Source organism: Brachycentrus maculatus, unplaced genomic scaffold, assembly GCF_059751285.1.
Source record: "Brachycentrus maculatus isolate JH-2025_06_01 unplaced genomic scaffold, ASM5975128v1 h1tg000194l, whole genome shotgun sequence".
In the NCBI taxonomy this organism is placed as follows: domain Eukaryota; kingdom Metazoa; phylum Arthropoda; class Insecta; order Trichoptera; family Brachycentridae; genus Brachycentrus; species Brachycentrus maculatus.
The window spans coordinates 88,993-115,526 of NW_028280945.1; the positions used below are offsets into that span (position 1 = coordinate 88,993).

The following is a 26,534-nucleotide window of genomic DNA, read 5'->3' on the forward strand; positions in this document are numbered from 1 at the left end:
ATATAACAAATGAGAAAATATAAAACACATAAGGTAAAAATTAAATAAGAAAATATGAATATATTATTAGATTAAAACCAATATTTTTAGCTTTCCCACTTTATTTTTATTTGACCAGCGACCGGATTTCGTCGTTACCGACATCATCAGGCTGGACCAGTCTGATATTGGTTTTAATCTAATAATATATTTAAATGCAATCCCATCACGAAGTGTCAGTGGATAATATAAATCTATTAAGAAAATATGACTAATCACTACATATATATCTTTCTATAATAAAGTATTTTTCCGATCATTTATTTTGGATCCCCGAATGGGTTCTATTTTATATGTCAGGCAGCTGGTTAATTTGGTTGGTATAAAAATATTGTTATTTTGATATTTTAAAATAAAGACAGGGCTTACAACCTGTCATAGGCTGGTTTAAGTTTACACGTGTAACATTCACCATTCGAACCATGATTGACAACCACACTAATTAAATATCGAAAGTAGTATTTATCCTTCATATGAATCCTACTTTTACAGGTGAATTTTCGGCACAATCTATGGTTGAGTTTAGTATTTCTTTTATTATTTTTTAGTAGAGGCCTTTAAAAAAATGCATGTAAGATCCTTCGCATTTCAAAAAGGTTACGCTTCTAGTCGAAATAATATTACTCACATGACAAAAAAAAACTCACGAAAACAAAATACTGAATGATGAACAAAATATCTGCTATTTGTTGTATAATATATTTAATCAATTAATCCGATTGGATATGATGTTTATATATTCCATTAAATATTAATGCAATTTTTTTTCTAGTTGTAATTTTATTTATAATTCAAAATAATATACAGTGTTCTTTGAGTATTTGTCCGCCTCCATGGTGTAATGGTAAGCCTGTTTATCTACCGTATTGGAGGTACTGGGTTCGATTCACAGGTGAAAATAAATATTGTTGATTTTTCACTATAATAATTATTTAATATTACCTTGGACTGGTTAGAAGCGCACAAGTGTTTACCTTGGATTCGTGTATGAAACGATCAAGAAGCACTGTGTCAATACGATGCAGTGCCATATGCACCATTGGGCTAGAAGGGTTAGAAGAAGAAAATGATCCTTAAGCTAGTAAGTACAACTTTCATTGCTAGACAAAGAACGAGGTATTCAAGCACCAAAGCGCAGATGGATGAAGGCTGGTTGAAAGAAGTTTATGTTTTAAAATATAATAATACACAACTAATTTATCCTTAAAAGGGAGCTCGCCATAAATATGCGATCTGCAGCAATAGAAGCCGGCCGTTAACTTTCTGCACGATTTAAAAAAAATACATACTTATGTATTTTTTTGTTAAGAATACATCTGAATTGTATTTTCGCATTCTTTTTTAACTCCTTACTTATCAAAATCTCTTTAGTTTTGAAACCATGTATTTATTTCAAAGAAAAACTTATTTTTTAAATACAAAAACAATGTTTAATTTTTTTTAAATAATTACGCCAAATATTAACTGGTTTTAAGGAAAATTAAGTTGCGATTTATCGTATATTGGGCCTTAATTGAAACTATGTTATAACTACGAAATTAGGACGTATAAAAAATATACTAATAAATTAAATAGAACGGTTGTGCGGAAAATTATGTGAATATAGGTTGTATATATGCATATATCATTTATCATTAACCCTAACCGCAAGATCGAACAAGCAAGTTAGCAAGTACCTACTTGTAGCTTGTCTAAACTTCAGAATCGACAAGTTTGTAACTTGCGAACATTATTTATCTCGGGTAAACTCCGAACTGTTCAGCGCTACGTTTTAAATAAATAGTGAAGGAAAGTTATTTGACACTGGTTAAAAATTTATTACACTCGTTCCTGGAAACTTTATAGTTTATTGGTTTATAGAATGGTTTTATTTTATTTTCACAGTATAGCGAATTTCACTTAACTTCCATCTTTTGAATCCCTGTTTTTGGACTGTAAATACAACTCTAATTAAAACTGTTGTTCCTTTAATTTATATATATATATAACGTGGTAATATTTTCTTGTAAAGATTTTATTTGAATTTATTTGTAAAGATTAATTAAGAATAAACTTTTACTGTCGTTTTATAACGTGATAATATTTTCCTTTTAAAAATTAAGTGTAAATAATATGTAAAGTGATGTGTATAATAATAAAATAAACAATGTGTTGCTTTGTAATTAAAGAAACGACAATAAAAGTTTATTCTTAATTAATCTTTACAATAATTTTTATATCTATCTGATTCTGACAGTTAACAATATTATCGGAAGTCTTTTGTTTTATTCTGAGCGACGCATGCGACATCTGGTGGTAGAACTGTTTTATGTAGGTACTATTTGTAAGTACTTAATAAAATGTATAGGTAGGTACCTAGGTATTTTATTACATATATTGTATGAAACTCTATAATCTATATAAAAAAAACAACTTACTAACCAGTACACCGCTTCTCCGCAGAGGCAGGCAGAGAGGATAGATCTGTCTTTGCACGCAATGTTCGCCACATGCATACATTTTCTCATACGTATTAAATGGGAAATATAGAAAATATAATAGAAAACTACTTATATACGCTGTCCGCCATGAGCAATGTTTCGTTTTACGTATATTCCTGTTATGTTTAACAGATGACTTTGCCATTAGGGCACATTTACAGTCACAGGTAAAACATCAGTTACAAGTTTTAAAACATTTAATTTTTTTATAAAATATAAAGATAAAAACATGCGAGTATCCAAATAATAAGTTCTATCTGAAATTCAATGCAACCGGTGATTAGCGTTGGGAGATTAACCAACATTTATTTATAGTTGACAGTAAAAGACTTACAATAATCGACACTTAAGGGTTTTTTTAAATTTAGTTTTTTCCATTTTTTTTTAAACAATTTCTATACATTTATACATATGGCAAACTTGTAATTTTTATTTTGCTGTGCCTCTCCAAAAAAGAGACTGATCTCTTGTGCTTGGAGAGGATCTTACACTCATGGTTTATTGTTTATTCGATCAATGGCATAATACTCTTTTTCTTTTCTTTTATTTACTTTTTTTAGATTTACATGTAATGGCATTAATTATTTCCTCAAGAATTTTTATATCTCCTAATTTTTTTTCATTTATTTAGGGAGTTTGTTGAAGTATTTATTTCCTTAATATTTGAAATTTTGTTGAAATTGTCAAGTATTACATTTTGGAGTCGCAAAATTTAGGACAATTACATTGTGATTTGTTTCACTGTACTATGCGCTGGGGGCATTCCTGTATCCAGGTTGAACATTTCAGAAATCTGGTATTTCAGAAATCTACCTATGTAGTACCTATATTATGCATTTTTTTTAAATATCTTCAAATTTAATTGAAGCTCAGATTTAACTAAATAAAAGCATGTTTTATTTTGAAATGTTAATGTGAGGAACATATTATCTAGTATCCTGCGGGTTATTTCCAGATAAATGTTATTGTTTCTACCTCGCCACAGATGGCGTAATTAGGGAAGGTCTAATTAGAGAAATATTATTACGCCAGAACGCTGACTAAAGAACGTTCTTATAAGGAACTTTATTAACATTATAAGGCGTCTTTTTAAGGACCGTGCAGAGTCGGAATATTAGGATCTTGACAAAAATAGAAAATTCGACGACGTCAGCGAATAAAAATATTTTTTATAGCGTCATCTAAAAGCAATGAGGGAAAATGTCAATTTTTTAGACCAGCATTAAATTAATAGATGCTGGTGCTGACATATACATTTAATTGGTGATACGCTAGCTAAACATTAAAACGGATTTCCAAAAAAATTCAGTTCTTAAAATATGACTGAGATCTCGAACGTTTAACAACGGACGACCGCGCTAAGGGCTGAACGTGTTTCGGCGTGCAATTTTTTTTGTATTGGTATTTGACTTTTTTAAAGAATACCCATATATTAAAAGAAAATTGAAAAATTTAACTCCTTACACATTAACATTATTATTGGCGTTTAAATAACGATATTCCTTCCCTGTATTGTGCGACTAAAGTTTTTTCTCTCATTCTTAAAGAAGACTGCACAAAGAGGTTTAAAATAAATAAGATTAGCATTTTAGAAAGGTACTGTTTGGCTCGGTGAATTGACCTTTAAACTCCATAATTTTATTTACTAACGGTTAGATTTTTTGTTCATTGTTTTTAATATTTTCAGAATCATAAACCAACTTGTCGAAATAAGAATAAAATTAATATAATGTAAAATAATATGAAAGTTAGTATTTAGATTTTACATGTAAAATATAAACCGCAAGCTATATTATATTTAAACCAAACAGTCTCCTATTAAGTAAGGTATAACGCAATATTTAAACCAAACAGTCTCCTATTAAGTAAGGTATAACGCAATATTTAAACCAAATTGTCTCCTATTTAGTAAGGTTTTACGAAATATTTAAACTAAACAGTCTCCTATTTAGTAAGGTATAACGCAATATTTAAACCAAACAGTGTCCTATTTAGTAAGGTATAGCGCAATATTTAAACCAAGCAGTCTCCTATTTAGTAAGGTATAACGCCTTGAAAAAATATTCAATTATATTAGGTACGGAGTTTTGTTTTTAATGATATAACGAGGAGATATAAATTGGTTGGTACGCGTGATTAAATAAATAAGTTCAAAAAAGAAATTTCGTTGAGAAATATATAAATTCTGAAAGCAATGTACGGAGGTCCTTTTTGGGTGCTTTACAAATGGTTGCGTAGTATGGGTGGACCTTATTAGGACGGGATGAAATAACTTTTTATCCCTCGGCTGTTGGGTTGGTTTTGCGGTCTTGTCACTTGATGCGGGTTTATGTAAAAACTTTGAAACGCGCCGTGATATATTTCAAACTTGATGCAAAACTGGTGTCGTGGGTTCAATTCCCGCAAGTCAACAAAATATATAAAATAAATGCATTTTTAATCGGTATCGTTCGTAGTTTAATTGACCGAGTTCGTAATGTAAAGATTAACTACATTTTGAGTGTGTCCAAATACTTGTTCACAAATCTGGATTATCTCCAATTATAGGAGGATTTTTCATTTTATTTTTTGACATCTCATCAAAGATTAAAAGAATATGGAAATCTGGGCATTTACGGGGCTGACGACCGTCATAGGCTGGTTTAAGTGATCACTTTACACACGTGTAACATTCACCAATTCCACCCATTATTGACAACAACACTACTCAAATTCTTGGAAGTTCTATATATATGCCCAGACTTCCAAATTCTTCTTCATCTTTGATGAGATGTCAAAAAATAATAAAGATTAACCAGTTGCCTGATATAAAATAGAACTCAGTCAGGGATCCAAAATGAATTAACTGAAAAAATACTTTATGGAAGGATATTTGTGTTAGTGACTAGTTATATTTTCTCGCTTCTTTCCTCATTTTTATGTACCTTTTTAATGTATCGTTTATTGTTTTATATTTTACAATTGCACTATAAATGTATTCCGATTTCAATCGGCTGTATAAGGTTCAAACTTTGACCTGTTTCACTGAATCATTTTTGGTTGGTTGAAAGATATTACTTCTTAGCAATAACCACACCCATTTAAATATGTTCTTTATAAAAAGTTGAATAAATTAGGAAACAAATTATACAATTTTTTTAATTATATTATTTGAATAAATCCTAGGAAAAAATATCACCAGAAGTAAACCTTGTAGTTTTTTTAAAGTATTTTTTTAATACTGTATAATGAAAAAATGCTAAATTTAATATGTATATATTTTATCCGCCTCCGTAATGTAATGGTCAGTACGCTCGGCTACCGTACTGGAGGTCCCGGGATCGATTCCCAGGGAGGGTCAAATAAATATAAGTGATTTTCTAACTTTTATCTTTATTCAATATTACCCTGGACTGGTACCGGAAGAGGAGGGCTGATCACCTTTCCTTCATGTGTTAACGATCAAAATAACAGTGCGTTTATATGATGCAGTGCCCTATTCACCATTGGAGTGCGGATAAGGGTTTGAATGAATGAATTTATTCATATGTACCTTTATTATATTATTTGTTACTATTTTTCATACATTTGATATGCAATATGCAAACTTCCCGTATAGTAGTGAGTATGAGCAAGGTAGGGCTCAGATTCCGCTCATTATACAACTTTCCCCATTTGCATGAAACTGCATACTGCATATAACATATGTAATTAAAGCCCACGTGTTACGGTGCGCAAATCGATAAAGTTTATAATGATGACATATAAGGTGAGTTTACATAGATGACTGATATGACGCATCGTTAAATTATTCAGGGGTAGTAAGTATTTCGATGGTAAATATGTATATGAAAATTTTTATGTTAATTTTAAACGTTTTATTAAATACAAAATTTTACGTTCTCTCTTCTAAAAAATCACTTATTATTCACAAGTATTTATTCAATATTACCCTGGACTGGTACCTGAAGCAGAGGGCTGATCACCTTTCCTTCACGTGTAAACCATCAAGATAACACTGCGTTTATATGACGCAGTGCCCTATGCACCATTGGGGTGCAGATAAGAGTTTTATTATTTTTATTATTACTTCTAAGAAATATATGTGATCGAATCCTGAAAGAATATCGCCTATGTCCAATGAAAGAAAGATGTGTACTTTATAAATATTATACTTATAACGACTCTTTTTTTATTTTTTGTAACTTTTACTTAAAACAACTCTTTATTTTTTGTAACTTAAATTTTTCATTGTAAAAGCCCTCTGGGCGTGTGTGTGAATAAGTAAATAAATACTTTTAAAAAATCTCAACTTTTGGCTGGTAGCACTGTTAGCCAAAAATATCCAAATCTATCGAAATTACGACTAACATCCAACAATGGTGCATATCTACATCTTTTAAAAATTGATGCCATTTGTATGTAAATCTACATCTTTTAATGGGGTATATTTACATCTTTTAAAAATAAATGCCATATGGATGTTGAATATGGTTACTTAAGTAAGTTAAGTCGATGGTTACTTAACATTGGAAGGGACAAGGTGGAAAGTGAATTAATTAAAGTCCAGGTGTAATTATCACACTAAAAAACCTTAAAACATAAATTATTTTTGTATCTCCTGTATGTTATGTTTATAATCTAATCATTAAAAAAAATATATGTATATTAAAAATTTTAAAAAAATATATATAAACTTGTATTACCATGTTAGTATTCGGCTCAACACAGGCCATGCCTAAAGAGCCGTAATACGTATAATAAATGTGTATATGAAATGAATATGTATATTGAATGTATCTATGTATTATGAAAATAAATAAATAAATAAATATATAATTTGCAGAATGGTGAACTAAAAATCAGAATGGCGAACAAAAGGAATCATAAAATGATCACATAAGCTAGCCAAATGCCAGGTCGTAAGCTCTGAAATTCGCAGATTATCACTTTTTTTCTTATAAAAACGACAGATGTCTCATATCACTTGACACACCTGTAAGATAAATTGATTTTATTGTAGATTATATTCTTCCACCGGAATAACATATATGTTCTTCTTCAAATATTATGACAGAAGAGTATGGCGTTCCATCCTCTCTGCCTACACCTGTAAGGAAATGGCGTGATGGTAGTAGTAGTAATAGTAACAGTTTGTATTTAAACCTATTGACGAGAACATCCGCAGTTCTCGAAACATCACATTTCATGTTTGGGTATTTTATTTTTTGACATCTCAGCATAGATGAAGAAGAATATGGAGGTCTGGACATTTACGGGGCTTATGACCGTCATAGGCTGGTTTAAATGATCACTCTACACACGTAAAGTGATCACTTAAACCAGCCAATGACGGTCGTAAGCCCCGTAAATGCCCAGACTTCCATATTCTTCTTCATCTATGTTGAGATGTCAAAAATAATGTGAAAAAAAACTCCTATGATCGGAGATAATCCAGATTTGTGAACAGTATTTGGACACACTCAAAATGTTATCGTGTTTACATTAATAAACTTAAAGAATAGTCATTTTTGAAATCACATTTTCATATTTTTTGGTATCGTAAGGGAAGGGTAATTATCTATAGCCTAACTATGAGTATTTCAATGTTTTAGAATTAGTACATAAACCCTGATGATGACAAGGTTCTTGTCAAAACCGGTTGGAAAAAGTGTACCAATAAAAAGTGGTTAAAACAAAGTTGTTTTATTTTATAAAGTTTAAAGAATAGTTTTTTACAATTGTTTAATATTTTATATTTAAATGACGGTAGCAAAAAAAAATTGCATTTTTTTCTCATAAATTCGAAAGCTCATAAATTCCCCCAGATGACTAACTCATAACCGTAGCATATATTTCACAATATTGAATTGTACGATTTCCCTTACATTATCTCTTACGAATTGGAAATTTATTGATGGATCATAAAAGGAACATCCCGTCTCGTAACTTTTCTCCCGCTCTGAAGAAAATAATAAAATAACGGAATAACTCAGCCAAAGGAATCAGATTGAATTCGTCTCCACCCGACGTGGGTAACTTTTACGAGTACTGCTTCCACACACATTTTATTTATACCGACTCTAACGCGTGCTGTTGAACCGGACATCAATATTAAATCCATCATAACCTTCAATTATTTTTATTTCTACTCACTGTTTTGCTGTGATTGATTTCATAAATTTTTATGTCAGATTGGATGTAATTTTTCAAAATGAGTACAAGTCGTAATATCTATCAATCCTATTTATTTTATAGCATTTTTAAGAGAATCGACTATATTCGGGAAATTTAACGGTGTTTAAGGTAATATTTAGCCCATTTTGCTTGTGTACATAAGGTCCCAAGTTCCACAGCCGGTGATATAGCGTTGAATTTATCAAGTTACTTGATTCTATTTATATTCATTAGCACTGCAATTATCCAGTTCCTCTTGAATGATTGAGTTATATATGTGTCTAAAAAAATAAGAATAATGGTATCATTTTTTTTCTATTTAACTAGTATTTTACCCGCTCATGCATTGCTGCGGCTCAGTCTACATACTAAAAAAAGCAAGAAATATGCGAGTTTAATCAATATTTTTCTCATTTATTTCTTTTAAATATGCTTCTTATGCCTTTTTATTATACCTGTTTATTGTTTTTATATTTTGCCATGTATTAGTTTTGGTTATTTTTTTAAAATCTTTTTTGTACCTTTATTATTTGTGTTCCAGTCTTGTTAACCTTAATCCCATGTCCCAAAATGAGAAATAAAAATTACTCATCGAGAATATTATATATATGACTTATGTATGTAATTTGTTTTGAAAAATAAATAAATCAATTAATAAATAAATTACCGAAGATGTAAAATTTCACAGTACTTTTGGGTATACATTATTTTTGTTTAGCATGTTTAGCATTGCGTCTGTTGCTGTAACGTTCATCGAATGGCGCAACCATTGCGAATTAAATCAAATGACCTCTCACGTGTTTATAAAAACACGTGCTTATTTGATGAAGTCAATTTTTTATTTATATAGATTCACAAAATAAAAATAGTAATCAACCTTTTTATTGTAACTGCAGACAGTTGGTAGAATTTCAAATTGAATTGTTGGGTAATATATCCAAAATTAAAAACGGTTAGTGGATTGAATTATACTTTTATTGACATATACTCGTATATGATAATATTTGACGCGTTTTGTCTTATTAAGATATTATCCAACACTCAGTGTTTGATAATGTCTTAATAAGACGAAACACGTCACATATTGTTATATATATGTAAATAAAAGTAGAATTCAATCCAATAACCGTGTTCAATTTTAGATATATCACCCATCAAGTAAACAATTTACCATGGATTTTATTCAGTTTTTTTAAAACACGAAACACCAAGTTGGTTTCTTATTTGTAATTTACTATACACAATATACTATTGCAACCAAAAATTTAAATGAAATCTTTATAAATGAAATATATCTAGTATTGATAATGAAAATAACGTTCTTGTTAGATAGAAAATGTAAAAACCATCTTACCTTAATCTAACCTGACTCTCTAATTCAGCGTAATTATAATTAATTCATCCGCATACCATACTTGCTAATATTCCTTCACAAAATAATCTTACAATCCCGAAATTAAAGAGGTAAGCCAAATGTGTCTTAGGAATTCCCCACTAAAATGTCAGGAGTTTGTCATATTATGTTCCTCAAATTCGCAGATTAGCTCTCGGGCTCGAGTCCTGATTACCCGAGGCATTATGTTAAATAAATTAGCCTTATTATGTCACTCCCTGTATTACGTTTCACGGTTAACATATAACGAATGTAACCTGAAATTAATGTCAATGAAATTCCAACATAATTAGCGGGATGATTCTGAAATTCTGCCCCCTTAAATTCTGTATAATCAAATACCGCCTGAAATTAAGATTTGCTATTTAAAGCATTTAAATATTTAATAATATCGAAGATATTTTCATTCATTCGGTGTTTGAAAATGATGTGGAATGCATCGAAACACGTATCACAGTAGATTTTAAGAAGGAGTGGTATAAAAACACTCTCCTTATCATCCATTGTTTACTTTGTGTAATATCACTTTTTTAAACACTTATTTGTGACTAAGCGGAGGGATTATGACCTCTGTTCATATGTCAATAATCAAGATTACACTGCGTTTTTATATAATGCGGTGCCCTATGCACTATCAGGTATGATTAAGGGTTTCAAAATAAAAAGCAATGCACGCGATAGCTAGAATGTACCCTTTTTATAAATTTTCTCTCCACCTTCTGATATATTTACCTCCCAGATAACCTATTTTAGGGCGTTATTATTTCATCGGCACCATCCTTTTAACCGTTATCTATTATTCAATTTTCATAATTCGCGTTATTAACGGTAATGGTTGAAAATTGAAACCTATTATTTCTACCATAATCGATTATTCGAAGTATGCTTAGCGAACCAATTAGCCTGTTATTTGTATCCGCTACATCAATGGTTTTGCTAACATCATAAACATGACAAAAATAACGAAAGGTCCAATTTATGTTACATACATGTGTGTACTCGATCGTATATCTGCTATGGCGTATCATAGGCCAGTATGTTGGTTATGATCTCTATAGAAAATGGTGGAAAATGAGGGAACTATGACACAGTGGCATGTTTATTCATCTGAGAAAAATATGTATGTGTCTTTCACAAATCTTTCAGTGGTATTTCCGAGCAGGATTTTTCAGGTCTAAAATTTTGGGGTCGAAATATTAAGGTCCCCGATTTGACCTGACATAGATTTTTAGTGCTAAATTTCGTGGACGTTCTGAATTATTAAAGACTGATTGATAACACGAAAAAAAAATATATTTATAAATATATATATATATATATATATATATATATATATATATATATATATATATATATATATATATATATATATATATATATATATATATATATATATATATATATATATATATATATATATATATTTATATAAATATATATATATATATATATATATATATATATATATATATATATATATATATATATATATATATATATATATATAATTTAAAAATATTGTTGGACGTTCATTTCCCCAGTTCAGTATGGCATGTATCAAATAAAACGTAGTATTAATTTCATGACAATAAACATATAAGTTCACACGAGCCATCTATGTTAGATTAAGAAAGCTTTTATTTAGCAAGCACCTCTTTATTTGAAAAAAAAAATCTTTGCGAAGAAGTAATTGGACACACTAAAATTTTTGTGAATTAATCCAATAATGTTAATATCCGTATTACTTTCGTTTGAAATCACCATTTATCGTGTAATGACAGCGTCGACTGGCTTCGAAGCTATCACCTTCATTCTTAAGACTAGTAATTAGTCTTGCTTCAAAACCGGTCGACGTTTCAGTTAAGTTATAATAATATTTACAGTGATTTTAATGAAAAATTATTTTTCAGAAATCAAATGGAAAACCACAAAGTCAATATAATCTTCAAGTAGCTTATTATATCAACAACAACAAAAATAATTAGATTTAAATAAGATTTTGTAAAAATAAGTACGTTTTTCACAATTTAATATGTACTCAACTCAAATCTGTTTAATTAATTACAAAATATTAGTTTATACGAGTATGCTGGTTCTGTCGCATAATATTTATAGTGAAATTAAGAGAATGAGACTCTTTCTTGTGGACAAAATTTGTTTAATTCGACTCAATTGCGATACATTTGGAATTTACTGTGTGTCTGCGTTTTCATTGAATAAAAACTACCAGACTTAAAATTTTAGAATAAAGGGGAATTCCAGTTATCTAGCAAATCCTTGATAAGGCAGTTTTTACAGCGCCTCACCGTTTCTTAGCAGGGGTAGGCTGAGAGGATGGAAAACCACACTCTTCAGTCCTAAGATATACACCTAGCCTCCTTCACATCCATACATCAAGTCATACATGCCCTCCGATTACGCAGACTTTTAACACCGCCAGATTTTAGGTTCTGATTGATCTGATTTTGCCACGTCTTTTCGTGCTCACATTCGCCAAATATACTTTCTTATTCATTTTCTCGCTATCCATTCGCTCCACATGTCTAGACCACCTAAAGAACTTTTTTTAAAGTTATTATTTTAATGTGTTTTAAAATTGTCTTACTTAAAAGTATTTTCTATTATTTTGTTGCAACAATTCTTTGATGTACTTTTTTTACTATAAACAATTGTGTCTTTAGTCAAATTTAAATAAGAAATCATTAATTTTTTAATTGAACAATTATCTTTCTTCGAATCATGATTGAGGCTGATATTATTTTAAAATAATAATGACAAAACAAAATACTTCTGAATTTTAATTAAACAACTACATTTTCATCTTCTTCTACTGTCTCGTCTAATCTTTATTTATATCACGATCATTAAATGCCTTCTCGAATCCTTTTTAATAGCCTAAATACCCCCTCCATTATCATCCTTCCATATCGTTTACTACAGTTACTATAAACATGAAAACCTATCTACGCATTTATCTTGGTGTTAAGTAGTATTAGATGTCGTTAAAATGAAAAATTATTTGTCTTAAGCTTTTAATAAAGTGACTTCTTTGACTATGAATGCCAATTTTTTTTAAAAAAGATTTTGAAAACACGTTTTATGATATGAAACAAATTGCCTTTTTTCTCTATTAATTATTATGACGCATTACTGTATTTTTCATCATTTTCGACTTAAAACTACCACCCTTAAATATATGTGAACTTTCACGTAAACTGATTAACAATGATACTGTAAGTTTTAAAAATACTTTTAATTATTGAAAAAAATACAATCGCTCACAAATAAAAATCAAGTCACTGAAAAAAAACTTCTTTCTCGAAAGAAAACAACGACTTATTCTGTTTTTTATGATTAAGGTTCTTGACGGACACGGTGAACTCCATTTTCAATGTTGAAAAATTGATAGTCACGGAAATTAAGTGATTTTTTTGTGTTTTTGAATGAAAGTGTTATGATATTTTATTTATTGTTTCGGCATTAACTTTGTGGTAAGACATGTTACAATAGTTAAAGAAAACACTTTGTTTTTTACCACTTGAGTTTTATTAAAGACTACATGTTTCAGAAGTTAAACTTCCATCATTCAGGTCTGTATAATAGTTATTATACAGACCTGAATGATGGAAGTTTAACTTCTGAAACATGTAGTCTTTAATAAAACTCAAGTGGTAAAAAACAAAGTGTTTTCTTTAATTATTGTAAAGTGTTATGATTCTTTTTTCAGACGATTTAAAGTAATTTCAAATAATTTTTTTCTCAAAATCTGTTCACATTTTAAATATAAAAAATTTAGGTTTTATAAATTGTATGCAAAATTTAAAAATCTCAAAATGAAAATTAATAATTGCAATTTATTTCATGAGCAATATTTTTACGCCTATAAAGTCATAAAAAAATAAATAAAGATAAAACGTGATAAAAAAACATATTGATAATTTTATTACCACCATTTCTTTTTAATAAATCATGTCAAAAGCACAGCTCTAGTGTACATTAAATAAGTTAAATAAATATAGTATCATCTATTGCAGTAAAAGTTATATAAAAACATAATTAAAAGATTTTTATTGATATTTCTACATAGTTAAACTAGTCAATGATAGGTCGAAAGCCTTGTAAATGCCCAGGCTTCTATATTTCCATCTCAATAGACTTCTACATTGTCGTTGAGATTTTAATAAAAACAAATGAATAACTACGTTGCGGATCAAATCCAATATTTTAAACAAGAATTTCAGATACGTTTAAAATATTGTAAAAAATAATTCATCAGACCACAGAACAGTTTGTATTGCTAGTCGAGAGAAATCACGTACATTTTTTTTAAACCCTTATTTCGATACCAAAAATCTAGTTTTTGAACGAAAATAAAATTATAAAATACTGATTTCAAATCAAGATATATACTTAATTGTAATCTACGAAAATATTAAAAACTTCGAAATATAAAATAAAATTTAAATTTTCTTATATTGTATGGAATATGAAAGTTTTTTATTACCTACCAAAAGAGGAATAAAAAGGCGAAAACGTGAAATTTATTATAAACGAGTATGTAAACAGTTCGTTTGAGGTTTAATTTCAAAACTTTAGCTAACCGAAATGCTTTTTTCAAACCTCAAACTTTCTTCCTTTTTAATAATAAGTAGGACCTTATTAAATAAGTACTCTGATTCTCTAAAAATAGCTGGTTTTTGTTTAAAAGCCTCTCCATGCTATCATATATGTACTTATAAAGGTTTATTTGTTACACGAATGGTGTTTTTATTATGCTAACGTTTTAATACTGCTTTTAACGATCAAACTTTGCCAACCCACAATTATGATTGGCTTTTTGGTTTCTTTTAGTTCAAAGACTCGTAAAAACGACATGCATTCTTGGAGTATAAAATATGTGCATATATATACGTAACATGCATACGTTTTAATAAACTATTTTAAAATGAATGTCACTTAAATTATTGTTTACTGTTTTATAAAAACAAATTTGTACGTGATAAAAATAAAACTGGTTTAAATGATACTGGTTTAAAGTATAAATCTGATTCTGCAATACAAAGTTTGTTTAAATCCTTTTTTCCGTTGAGGGAGTAAAAATTTTCCAACGAATTTTATGAAATTAGAGGGTTTATATTAAATACATATAAGTTATCGATAAACGAGCACGGAATGTAACGAAATTAGTCCGAGGTTTAATATTGCAAGTCACCTACGCAAAATGTGAACATCAGTATCAAAATTAATATCTGATGTAAAATGTTCGCGTTAATTAATCAAATATGTAGGTACATTATTTTTTCAGAAAAATCAGTACCAATCAGTTTTCTTTTTACGTATAGGTACATTTTAGCGTTATTAATGGTTTTACGATGATTTTTAAGCTAGTAAATACTAGCTAATAAATATGCAGTGTAATCAACAGTTACCTTTTTGTGAAATATACATATACTTACTATAGTCGATTATCTGCTAAAGGTAGAGGAAGCCACGGAAGAAAGATATTTTTTAATAGTTGGGGCTCCAAGTGTTAGTTATAATGTTTTAGATAAAGCTTGAAAGTCATCAGAAATGGTGTAATTTTCACATTAAGGGGTAATTTAACCCTTGTGTGGACAGAAAATTAAATAATGAAGAATGATGTGCTATGACGAGGAGCGGAAAGAGTTCTTTTACCTGCATGACTTCTTTCCATTGACTTCGATTTAAGTAATAAACTTGTTCATTTAAAAAATAAATTACACTTTAATTACACTTGAAAAAATAAGCACAGATCGAGATTTGATTGCCGGCCATAAGAAAGAGATCAAAACAGATCATAATATTCATCATACTGACTTGCCTATGGTCTTTCTCATAAAAAAATATTGTAAACTATGTGCCTTATAGAAGCCATGATTTATATCATGTTTTGCTGTACGTCATTACGTCTTAAGCTATATTACAATATTTTAATTTCGAAGAATTTTTTTGAGTATGACACCACGCTGGAAATATGATACTTTAAAAAAGACAGTTGGAATATTTTTGTATTATAAAATATAAAATACTTCTTTATTATGTATTGTATTTTTTGCAACTCTTTCAAGAGATTTGTAAAAGGTTCTGCGTAAAATATTAGCATATAAAAACAACAGTTGTATGAATACACCAACCATCTCTTATCTTTGGTAGTCACAGAAACCACCCTAAAAGGAATAGGGTGTTTATATTAAAATATATATGCTTTGTTGGAGGTCGACCTTTCATTTTCTAACAAACATTATTTAATGTGAAACATTATCAACATCTTGATATTAATATTCACATGTCGCTCACTCCTTTCAAAAACGTCATAAATCAAAATTCGTAAATTTTTTAGTTCTGCATGTTTTCGGAATGCCCAGAAAATGAACTATATCCCAGCAAAAGAGGCATGTTTTAAACTTAATATTTACCCGCTACAGTGCAGAAAATGTTGCTTTTGCATTTTTAAGAAAAGGTGTTGTGTAATTATTTTTTAAATAAACTAAATATTTTTCAAATGGAGAAAAAATCTTCAGGTTTTACTTAAAAAGATCTGTTGCACAGTAAAAAGTTCAATAAGTGCCTTGATATTTATTTTTGATATATTGTGTCATATTTTTAAACTTTGAAAACGTTCTCCTGAAAAATCAAGTTTTTTTTATTTATGACGTTCTTAAAAGGAGTGAGCGATGTGTAATATATTTCGATATTGATTTTCTTTTTTTTTTTAATTATATATCATTTTATATTCTTAATACCAAATAATATAAGACGTAAATCATAAGGGTTACAATAGTAATTTTTTAATAAACATATTTAAATAAAAAATAAATTAAATAAATAGTATATAAGACATCTTAACTCTTTTTTTTCTCACATATCATTGGCCTATCAAACTTTGGTGTAACATTCAATCGAATGGATTTTACAAGTCTTTATAACCCTGAACTATGAAGTAAACTGGAAAATACCAACGTTAGTGGTATTCGGCGTCTGGCATATACCGATTTTCAAAATAGACTCACATGTTTGTCATACATTTCGTTCAATTATTTTTAGCAACATTTAAATGTATTTAGAATTACGAAGAAGTATATGGAAATCTGGGTATTCAAAGGGCTTATGACCTGTTTTAAACTGGTAAAGTGATCACTTTACTTACGAGCAACATTCACCGTTCTACCTATGATTGGCAACTCATCTTATGCCATTTCATATGAACCATGCCTTCTATAAAGCACATAGTTAGAACATTTTTTGTGAAAAAGACAATAGGCATATCAGTGTGATAATTAAAATTAGTTTTGATCTTTTTCTTAGGGCCGGCTATCAAATCTACATCAGTGCACATAATTTTTTTATGGTGTCATTTATTTCTTATTTCTAAGGATTTTTTCTTTTTCGTTTTCTACCACTTTTTTATACGGTTGGGTAGATGATACTTGTTAGAAAAGTATTGAATTGTTGGGACGTCTATAATTTATACACATTAATAATATTATTTGCTTCTGAGACGTCAGCGAACGCTGCATACCGGTTGAGGGTTAAGATTAGAGGGTCATAATAATTCATTTAAGGGTGCGGGCGCTTTGAAGAAATCTTCTTCTTGCTTATGTCAAAGCAAGTTCCGCACATAAGCAGCCCTGTAGTGTTTAATGTCCAAGGTTGCTTTTTTATGTGGACTACAAAAAACAGTGTCAGCAACTGAACTCACCAACTTTTTCCTACGTATACCATAAGCAAAAAAAAATACTGAAATTCAGATTTTGTATCTCTAAAGCTTTGTTAACTTTGTGGTATGGTAGTTTAACAGTCAACTTATCATTCATCGTTCACTTTGTTTAATACCACTTAAAAGTAATAATACACACTTTAATGTGATATTACAGAATGTTAACGATGAATGATAAGCAGAGTATTACTAATGTTTACATTTTTAATTTTATAACACATCACGTTTCATAGAATGGTTTTATGATTAGTGCTCTGAACCACCTTGAATATCCTTGGAAAGATTTTATGTTTTTTTATGGCTTTGAAACTATAAATGTAGAATTTCTTGAGATCAACGACATTTTTTTTCTTTTTAAGTACGAGTAAATTTCTACTTGCTTTGACAGTTAGAAATATTACATAAAAGTGTGTGTGTATAAATATATTCAAACCCACATTTCATAAATTGGGAAAACTTGAAGGAAAAATAATAATTAGAATTTGTGTTATCGGGTAGTTCTGTAAATATAGTACGAATCCAAAAAAAACTGCTTTAAGGATTATTCATGAAATATTTTCCTTGATTCAGATAGGAAATGTGTTGGTTTTTCGCATTAAATCTTATCAAGAAAAACTAAAAATAGACGCTTTTCGAGTTGTTTGAAAATGATAAAATATAACGTTTGATCTTTTAAACGGATTTTGGTCGGTTTCTAGTATCAAGTTCAAGTAAAGCCTGAGGTTAGATCCCCACATCACCGCAACCTAAATTTGTTAGATTTTCATGGCCGTTTAAATGCTATTAACTCTCTTATGAAATCAGTGCCGAACAGAGTTAGAAATTATTACATAAAAAAATTATAAATAATCTTGGTGCAAGTGTTTTACACAATTAGCAGCTGGTTTGATCCAATATTGAAATAAACGTTATCAGAGATTTTTTTAGTTACATTATAACGTTAAAGATAGCTGTTCCCGCAAAAGTTTTGCTAATATTTGTTTATATTTTCAGAAGAACTTAATTCTCACTTACTTATGTTTCATCGCTCGATGTTTTCGATTATGTCTTATAAAAATAACGCTTACAATACAATTTTGTGATTTTGTATTACAAATTATTGTATAAAAAGAACGAATTGATGAATTGCGTTAATCTAGTTTATAAGTATCAAACTTAGCAGCTGTCTAAATCCGATATTAGGATAATCTATATCAGAGGTTTTTACTTACATTATAACGTAAAGGATATCTGTTTCCGCAAACATTTTGTTGAATACTTTTAAAACTCGTAACTTACTCGTAATTTATACTCTTTCTTATGTTTCACCATCCGACAATTTCAATTATGTCCTCAAAAACAACGCTTATGACAAATAACGTGTCGTAATTTTGTACTACAAATTATTAAAATAAAATATAGCATTGATGAATGTCGTTAAATATAATTTTAAATATTGCGAAAACCACTACGTATAATGACAATAATTAAACCCATGACTAAAATGCACACACATAAACATTATTATAGAATAATGTCGACATTAAAAGTGTGAAGTTAGCAAGGCAAATTTGAGCAAAAGAGGCACTGCATTCGAAGTCGTAGAATAAATAGAGTACTAGCAACATTATCATCGAAAAATTCATTAAAATTAATTTGATTGTTCATATTAACATATCTAAGCACTTACTACGTAGCTAAGCACTTTGGTGTCGACATATATGGAATGCTCGCCACTGTCTATGATAGGTTAGGTCGCGTGTGTGGAAGGCACTTCGTCAATATTCTGGGTTACATTACGGCGTCTATCATCAGGGCTGATATTACACGCCTTATTTGAAAACTTAAAATCAAGAAGAGTTACATAAAACGTGTTTCACAAAATGCCTTTATATAAAAAATCACCTCAAGAAAGGGAAGTTTTATGATCAATTATTTAATAAGTTCAATTTATTATGTTAATTTTAGCTGCGTATCCCTATTTATCGAAAAAATACATGTTCTTCAAATTATTAAAATTAACAGTTTACCTAACCCAAGTAGTCAAGCAATGTAATCTAAACAATGTGTTACAATAAATAAAAACCAAAAACAAGAAATTCTGAAGAAAATATCGTTGTGTATACGTCGCTCTTCTCTACATTCGTGGTGTCGAAAGGTAAAGCTGCCTTTCTTCTTCTCTCTACGTAATTTCTTTATTCTATATCATGTCGTCAACGAAATCTGCCTAAAAACGTGACGCGCCCTTGAATGTTTACTCTCAATTCTCTAGAAGTTGCACTCCAATATAAAACATACCGTAGTCGTACACGAGAAAGTGACTAACTTACAAAACGTAAAATGTTCAGGAGGGCCATTTAAGTCACTTTTGCTTGGCAAGAAAATAAACATCAGTGCAGTTAGTCATTTTTAGCCAGTCAATATATTATACTTCCAAGTTTACAATCGCTTTGGGATTTTTTCAGGGCAATATTAAGCTAGTAAGATATCAAATAGTCAATGTACACGTTTTTGTAAAAAATACACTTGGTCACTTTCTTCTGTATGACTACGATACTATTTTTTATCCTTAGCATATTAGAAGTTAAATTATTTCAAGTATAGAACAAAAACAATAAGGTTAAGGATTTGTATGCAAAAAACCAATATGTACTTGGGATGAGAAAATACTACATAATGTAAAGTACAGGTTACGGGAATGACTGCCTCGCACTCTGATGGCGGAAACTGGATAAAATATTTAAAATGGACTCGTTCTTGCTGCTACTAGGGACGTGCATTTCAGAACAGGAACCTATTCCGATCATTCGGACACGGGCATCACTAGATCACTATCGTTAACCTTTATTACTGTATTTTTGTTGGCAGAACAAACAACTCTAATTATTGGTATAGTGAGGACGGGGTGCGATGGGACATGAGAGTCGTGAAATAGCATTATAGTTTACTTTAAATACTTACTTTATTATATTTTAATATAAAATATAAATTTGAAAATAAATAATTGAGTTTGATTGTTTTCTAACTTTAGGTAAACATTGCCTTAGAAGGACTTTTCAAAAGCTTCATGTTTTGGAAAATTTTAAAACTTTTTCGGTTTCATATTTTTTTTTTGTTTTTAAATATTAATATACTACATTGCTGAAATGTTTATTTGGTAGATAAGCATATGAATAACTGGAGCTAATTGTGAGTCAATCATTTCTCATTAAATATGTCATTACATACTTTAACCCTCAACATTCCATAATTTTACAAAACTATGTTTTTTTGTTTGTTTTACAATATCAGACATAAATCAATTTCCTGTGCATGTATGTGTGTGTATGTGCGTTTCTGTGTGTGTATGTGTGTGTGTGTGTATGTTTGTGTGTCTGTGTGTGTCTACCTACGTGTGCGCGCGTTATTAGTATTCTTTAATCGAAATGAGACAATTATTAAATATCGAACTAATGAAGATGTATGTATACTTTGGATAGATTTAGAGTTATAAATTAAAATACTTTTTAAAAAAATGTTTTTTTGTTGTGGCTTCATAACAGGGAATCAGAATAGCACAGTTTACCTGGCAGGGAGTGTTTGATTAAAACAGGAACGTTGCTTTTATTGTTCCTACTCTCCTACTTCCATATTCCGACATGCCCTTGTTTGGATACTGTTGTACGTACTAAAATAGGACAATCGAGACATTCATTGTCGTTTTTGTGTTGAGAGCACTCTACCGTCCTTAGGACTAATAATTTATTTACAAATGCCCAGAAGCCCTAACAACTCTTTAATTACATTTTTTATGATATCTGTTTAAAATTCATTTCATGTTTAAATAGCTTGTTATACAACTATGTATGTAGGTCCTTATTGTGTAGTATATTCTTTTTATTGTTTATCAAGGAAAAAGTAGTATGGAATTAATTTTTTTAATATTTTTTTACGTTATGTGCAATCCAAAATGCAACATTTGAAACCCCTTTTATTTAATATCTAAAAAATATATATTTTTCATACATCAACGGCCCATTCCAATATATGTTCAGTATTGTAACAAAAACATTCGATTATGAATATTTTGTTAGGTAAATAGTTTTCCCCTTGGTGACACGGGTGAGAATTATTTTTTAAAAAAAATCTTCACGTATTAAAGGATAACATGAAAACTCAGTGAAAATGCAGAATTTTTCAACTATATTAAATATTTTAATAGTGTGAAAAAAAGCCGATTATTTTTTTTTTTCATTTCAGTTTCCATTTCTTTACAATGATAGAAATAGAAAAGGATTTGAATATATCTCTATTTTGGCAAATGTAATCTAGATATTTCACAATAATTACTCTATTTATTCGAAGGATAATAAAATATTTTAATTGATATTGATATTATTAATCACAGATAATACGTTATTATTTCAAGTTTATAAAAGGAGTGTAAACCAGGAAAGTTGGATTAAAACAAGTAAAATAAATAATTGATAATCCATCAATTGGATGAATGGTACGAAAAAGGTATTGATAAAACCAACAATGGGTAATTGAAGTACAGACTTCTATTGACTGAAAAGGTTTTCATTTGTATTTAGTAAATATAAATCCTGAAAACAACCCTTAATTCAATTATTCAATCTTAATAAATCTTCGTTCTCCTCCGGCCTGATATATATTATCAGTGGTTTCGATCCCATTACCAGCCGCACAGAGGAAATTTAAAGTCCAATTACCTAGAAGCCTCTATCAACTGCGGCGAACGCTTCCGTTTCTTTATCAATTAGGCGATTTATTCAATGATTTTATGTGATTTGATTGACGAATTGGAGTAATTCGTTATTCAACTAACTAGAGTTATTACTGTGGTCGACATAAAAAAATCGCGTAGAATGAATATTAAGTACTTACTCCGAAAGTAGTTCAGGCGAAATCGTTGATGAGCGTTTATTTATTTTTACGGGGTGCATTTGCCCTATCAAACAAATTATCGTAAATGTATTGTTTTTAGCCGCGGTGGGCGTTTTTATGTACAAAAAAAATCGTGATTTATTCAATGAGTTACTGTAATTTTTTTGATAGAGTCAATGCGAAACATAAAAATACCCAAAAATATTCAATATAAAATTACCAATACCCATCAATCTCGGGGACCACTAAACTCCTTGAACGGCTCGTCTGTACAGTCATTAAACCAATTTCACAACATTGTGAGTATGCCCAAGTCCTTGTTCACAAGCAACAATTCGTTGAGTACAAGGATTCGGACATTTGAATAAAATAACTGGTCAAATATAAGCTTCTCATAAATTGAAAATCATGTTTTCAAGTGTGTCTTAGTATGTGAAATAATTTGGGAAGATTATATTGCATAAAAAAGGGTCTCTGCAAATTTTATATAATTTAAACATATTACGTTCATAAGTCACATATGTAATATTTCCGAATAGTAATTTACATTACTCATTTTGGGAAACAAATGAAGAGCTTACTCAACTCAACCATAGAAGCTGCCTAGAACTCACATATACAGGGGTAGAATGGTGTGCTATGATAAGCCCTGTTAATACCCAGACTTCCTTACACTTAAAAAATGTATGGTGAGATATCAATACTAACTTAATTCATACAGTGATGGAAAGGTCTGTCTCTCACGGGGCATGCAACTAAGATAGTGGACCTTTATATTTATTTAATATATTACTTACAAAATTGTTTTTTTTTTATGTCTACCATTGACGACTAAAAAAGATTTAAAATTATATTTTTTATTGATTCGGCACTAACCTTGTGGAATGACATGATTATTTTAATAAAAATTAAGCACTTGAATAATCCACTTAATTGAGTTTTATTTTTATTTACGACTAGTTTCGAAAACGAAAATTGTTTTCATCTTCTTGTACAAATTAAAACAAACGAATAAAAATATATTTAGGTGTATATATAGGTTAATAAATATAGGTAGGGGGGTTAAGGAACAACATTTTTTGTAAAAGGAAACATTGATAATAATGGTGACGTATTTTGAAACAGTATATTATTAATTATTGTTTTATCTGAATTAAAAATTTTATGTATTTCTAAATTTTCTAAATTATTCATGAATTGACCCTTATTTGTAACAGAGTGTAATAATTTAAGTGTATGAGAGTCAAATGAGTAGTTAGTTTCCATGATACGATTTGCAAATTCCGAAAAATTATTACTTGTTAGTCCACGACGATGTTCTCTAATTCTAATTCTTAGACTTCTCGCAGTTTGGCCAGTATATTTCTTATCGCAGTCACCGCAAGAAATTTCAAAAATACCGCTTCTATCTAATATGTTTACTTTTGATTTTGAGTATCCAAGAATTTGACCCAAGTTGTTACTCGTATAATACGCAGGTTGAATATGAGAGGGTAATAGTTTAGAAACTTGTTTAGTTATGAATCCAGTATAGAGGATTTTGTACCAATATTTATTTTACTAGTCGTAAGTAAAAATAAAACTCAATTAAGTGGATTGTTCAAGTGTTTAATTTTTATTAAAATAAAGATTTAAAATTCATGCTGCGCCTCTCTAAAAACGTCTAGTTCGTTGTTCATTGATAAAGGGGAATCTCTAACTTGCGTTGCGGCCGTCATTTGTTAGGAATCACACCTTTAGGGGTATAATTAATTAATTTAATACTAGAAGGTAGATATCTGTTAACATTACCCCTGTAATACAATCTTTGGGAAATTTAAATCGAATATTCTGAATGGTTAATTCGTTTAAACAGGGCAGGTAATTTTACTAACTCTTCCGTTAACCTTCTCTTTTGGAAATATTATATGATACTGGTGACGTTATTAGGTTAAGATGTTTTAATTTTCCGAGTAATTGAACAAACATAAATGTTTATATAACACTTATAATTTTACTTCAATTTTCTATCTTTTTCAATATTTATTTCTCTCTCTACGTAATATATGTATAACGTGGTAATATTTTACTTTTGTAAATTGGGTGTAAATAATATGTAAAGTGGGTGTATAGTAATAAAATAAACAATGTGTTGCTTTGTAATTAAAGAAACGACAATAAAAGTTTATTCTCAATTAATCTTTACAATAATTTTTATATCTATCTGATTCTGACAGTTAATAATATTATATTTTTTCTATCGGATCTCTTTTGTTTAATTCTGTGCGACGCATGCGACATCTGGTGGTAGAACTGTTTTATGTAGGTACTATTTGTAAGTACTTAATAAAATGTATAGGTAGGTACCTAGGTATTTTATTACATATGTATACACATTTGTGTGTGTGTGTGTGTGTGTGTGTATTTGTAGACCTATTTCTAGATATACATTTTTTTTATCCAACAATTTGATTTCTTTATAATTATTAAAATTTAAGGACTTGTTTCTATGTTCCAACATCGTCTTTATTAAAACATGTCATAAATAAGGGCAAATCAAAAAATACCAGTTTTATTTTACGTTTTTTTAAACATATCACTTCCAGAAATTAAGCACGAAAAAGAATACGATAAAAATGGGACGCCGAAATATCGAATAAATTTATTTTAAAGAAATATATGTTTAATAAATATATAAGTTTAAATTTGAAAATAAAATACTAACGACTGTATTTTCAACCTTTAGATGAGAACATTTGTATTTCTTAAAATAAGTTGTATTTACAATTAAAGTCAAAAGTGATAATATACAAATGTTTTATTTTTTACACACAAATCATCATGTTACAAGTTAGAGCTATTTTTTTTACTAACTTTTAGAGAAGGAGATATTTATTTATTAATTATTTTGTTCACAGATCATGGCTCTCTCTCCCAGTAGACCTACTCCTTCTCCATCCCCTAAGAGTCAGGGTCTGCAAGCTAAGATCATGAAAAATGACCTCCTTCTACATGAAGCAGTTATCAAGAATGATCCTGATGAAGTCAAGAGAATCCTCACCGAGCCGTGCGACGTTAATTCAAGGAATAATGTGAGTATCCTTATTTTTAACTATCCAATAACTGTCGAGATTTTGCTAAGTAAATTCGGAAATCTTTTCCGTGGCATTTACAGGGTAAACAACTTTTCATTGTTGTTAACCCTGTAAATTTGTTTACGGCGTGTGAAGTGATAATTTTTCACCTATTAATCATTGTGGCAAGAATGAATATTCAACAACTGTTTCGATTCTGATTTTTAAATTTTACACATAGTGTTCATTGTCCGCCTCCGTAGTGTAATGTTCAGTTCGCTCGGCTACCGTTCTGGAGGTCCCGTGTTCGATTTCCAGGGGGGGGTTAAATAAATATATAATTTTATCACTCTAATATTTATTCAATATACCCTGGACTGGTACCTGAAACGGAGGGCTGATCACCTTTCTTTCGTGTGTTAACGATCAAGATAATACTGTGTTCATATGATGCAGTGCCCTATGCACCATTGGGATGCGGATAAAGGTTTGAAGAGAGATGACAAGAAACTAATTCTAACCTTCTTTTATACAAGTTTAGACCTAATAATTAAACGAGGTTAACTCTAAATTGGTCGAAATTGAGTTTTACTTGTTACCATTCTATTCAACCGTCTATTGCTTAAACTAGTAATCAGTTAGAAAAATAGGTTTCAACTGTAACATATTCTGTATTCTCACTTGATAATAAATTAAATTAGAATTTATTACTACAAGGGTGTGCTTTTAAATACACAATTTATGCAGAATGACCGGCCGCATTAGAAGCCACACGTGTTGTCAAAAAAAATTCGTCCACAAATATTTTT

General features: G+C 29.6%; 1 protein-coding gene across 1 annotated transcript in view; it reads left to right on the plus strand.

Moving 5' to 3' along the window:
- Positions 1-26,534, plus strand: part of LOC148307699 (uncharacterized) — a 97,945-nt gene that overhangs the window by 15,358 nt on the left and 56,053 nt on the right. Inside the window, exon 2 of the mRNA XM_088262944.1 lies at positions 25,570-25,743. Coding sequence (XP_088119070.1) covers positions 25,573-25,743 — 171 coding nt within the window. The 5' untranslated portion in view covers positions 25,570-25,572. The remainder of the gene's footprint in view (positions 1-25,569; positions 25,744-26,534) is intronic.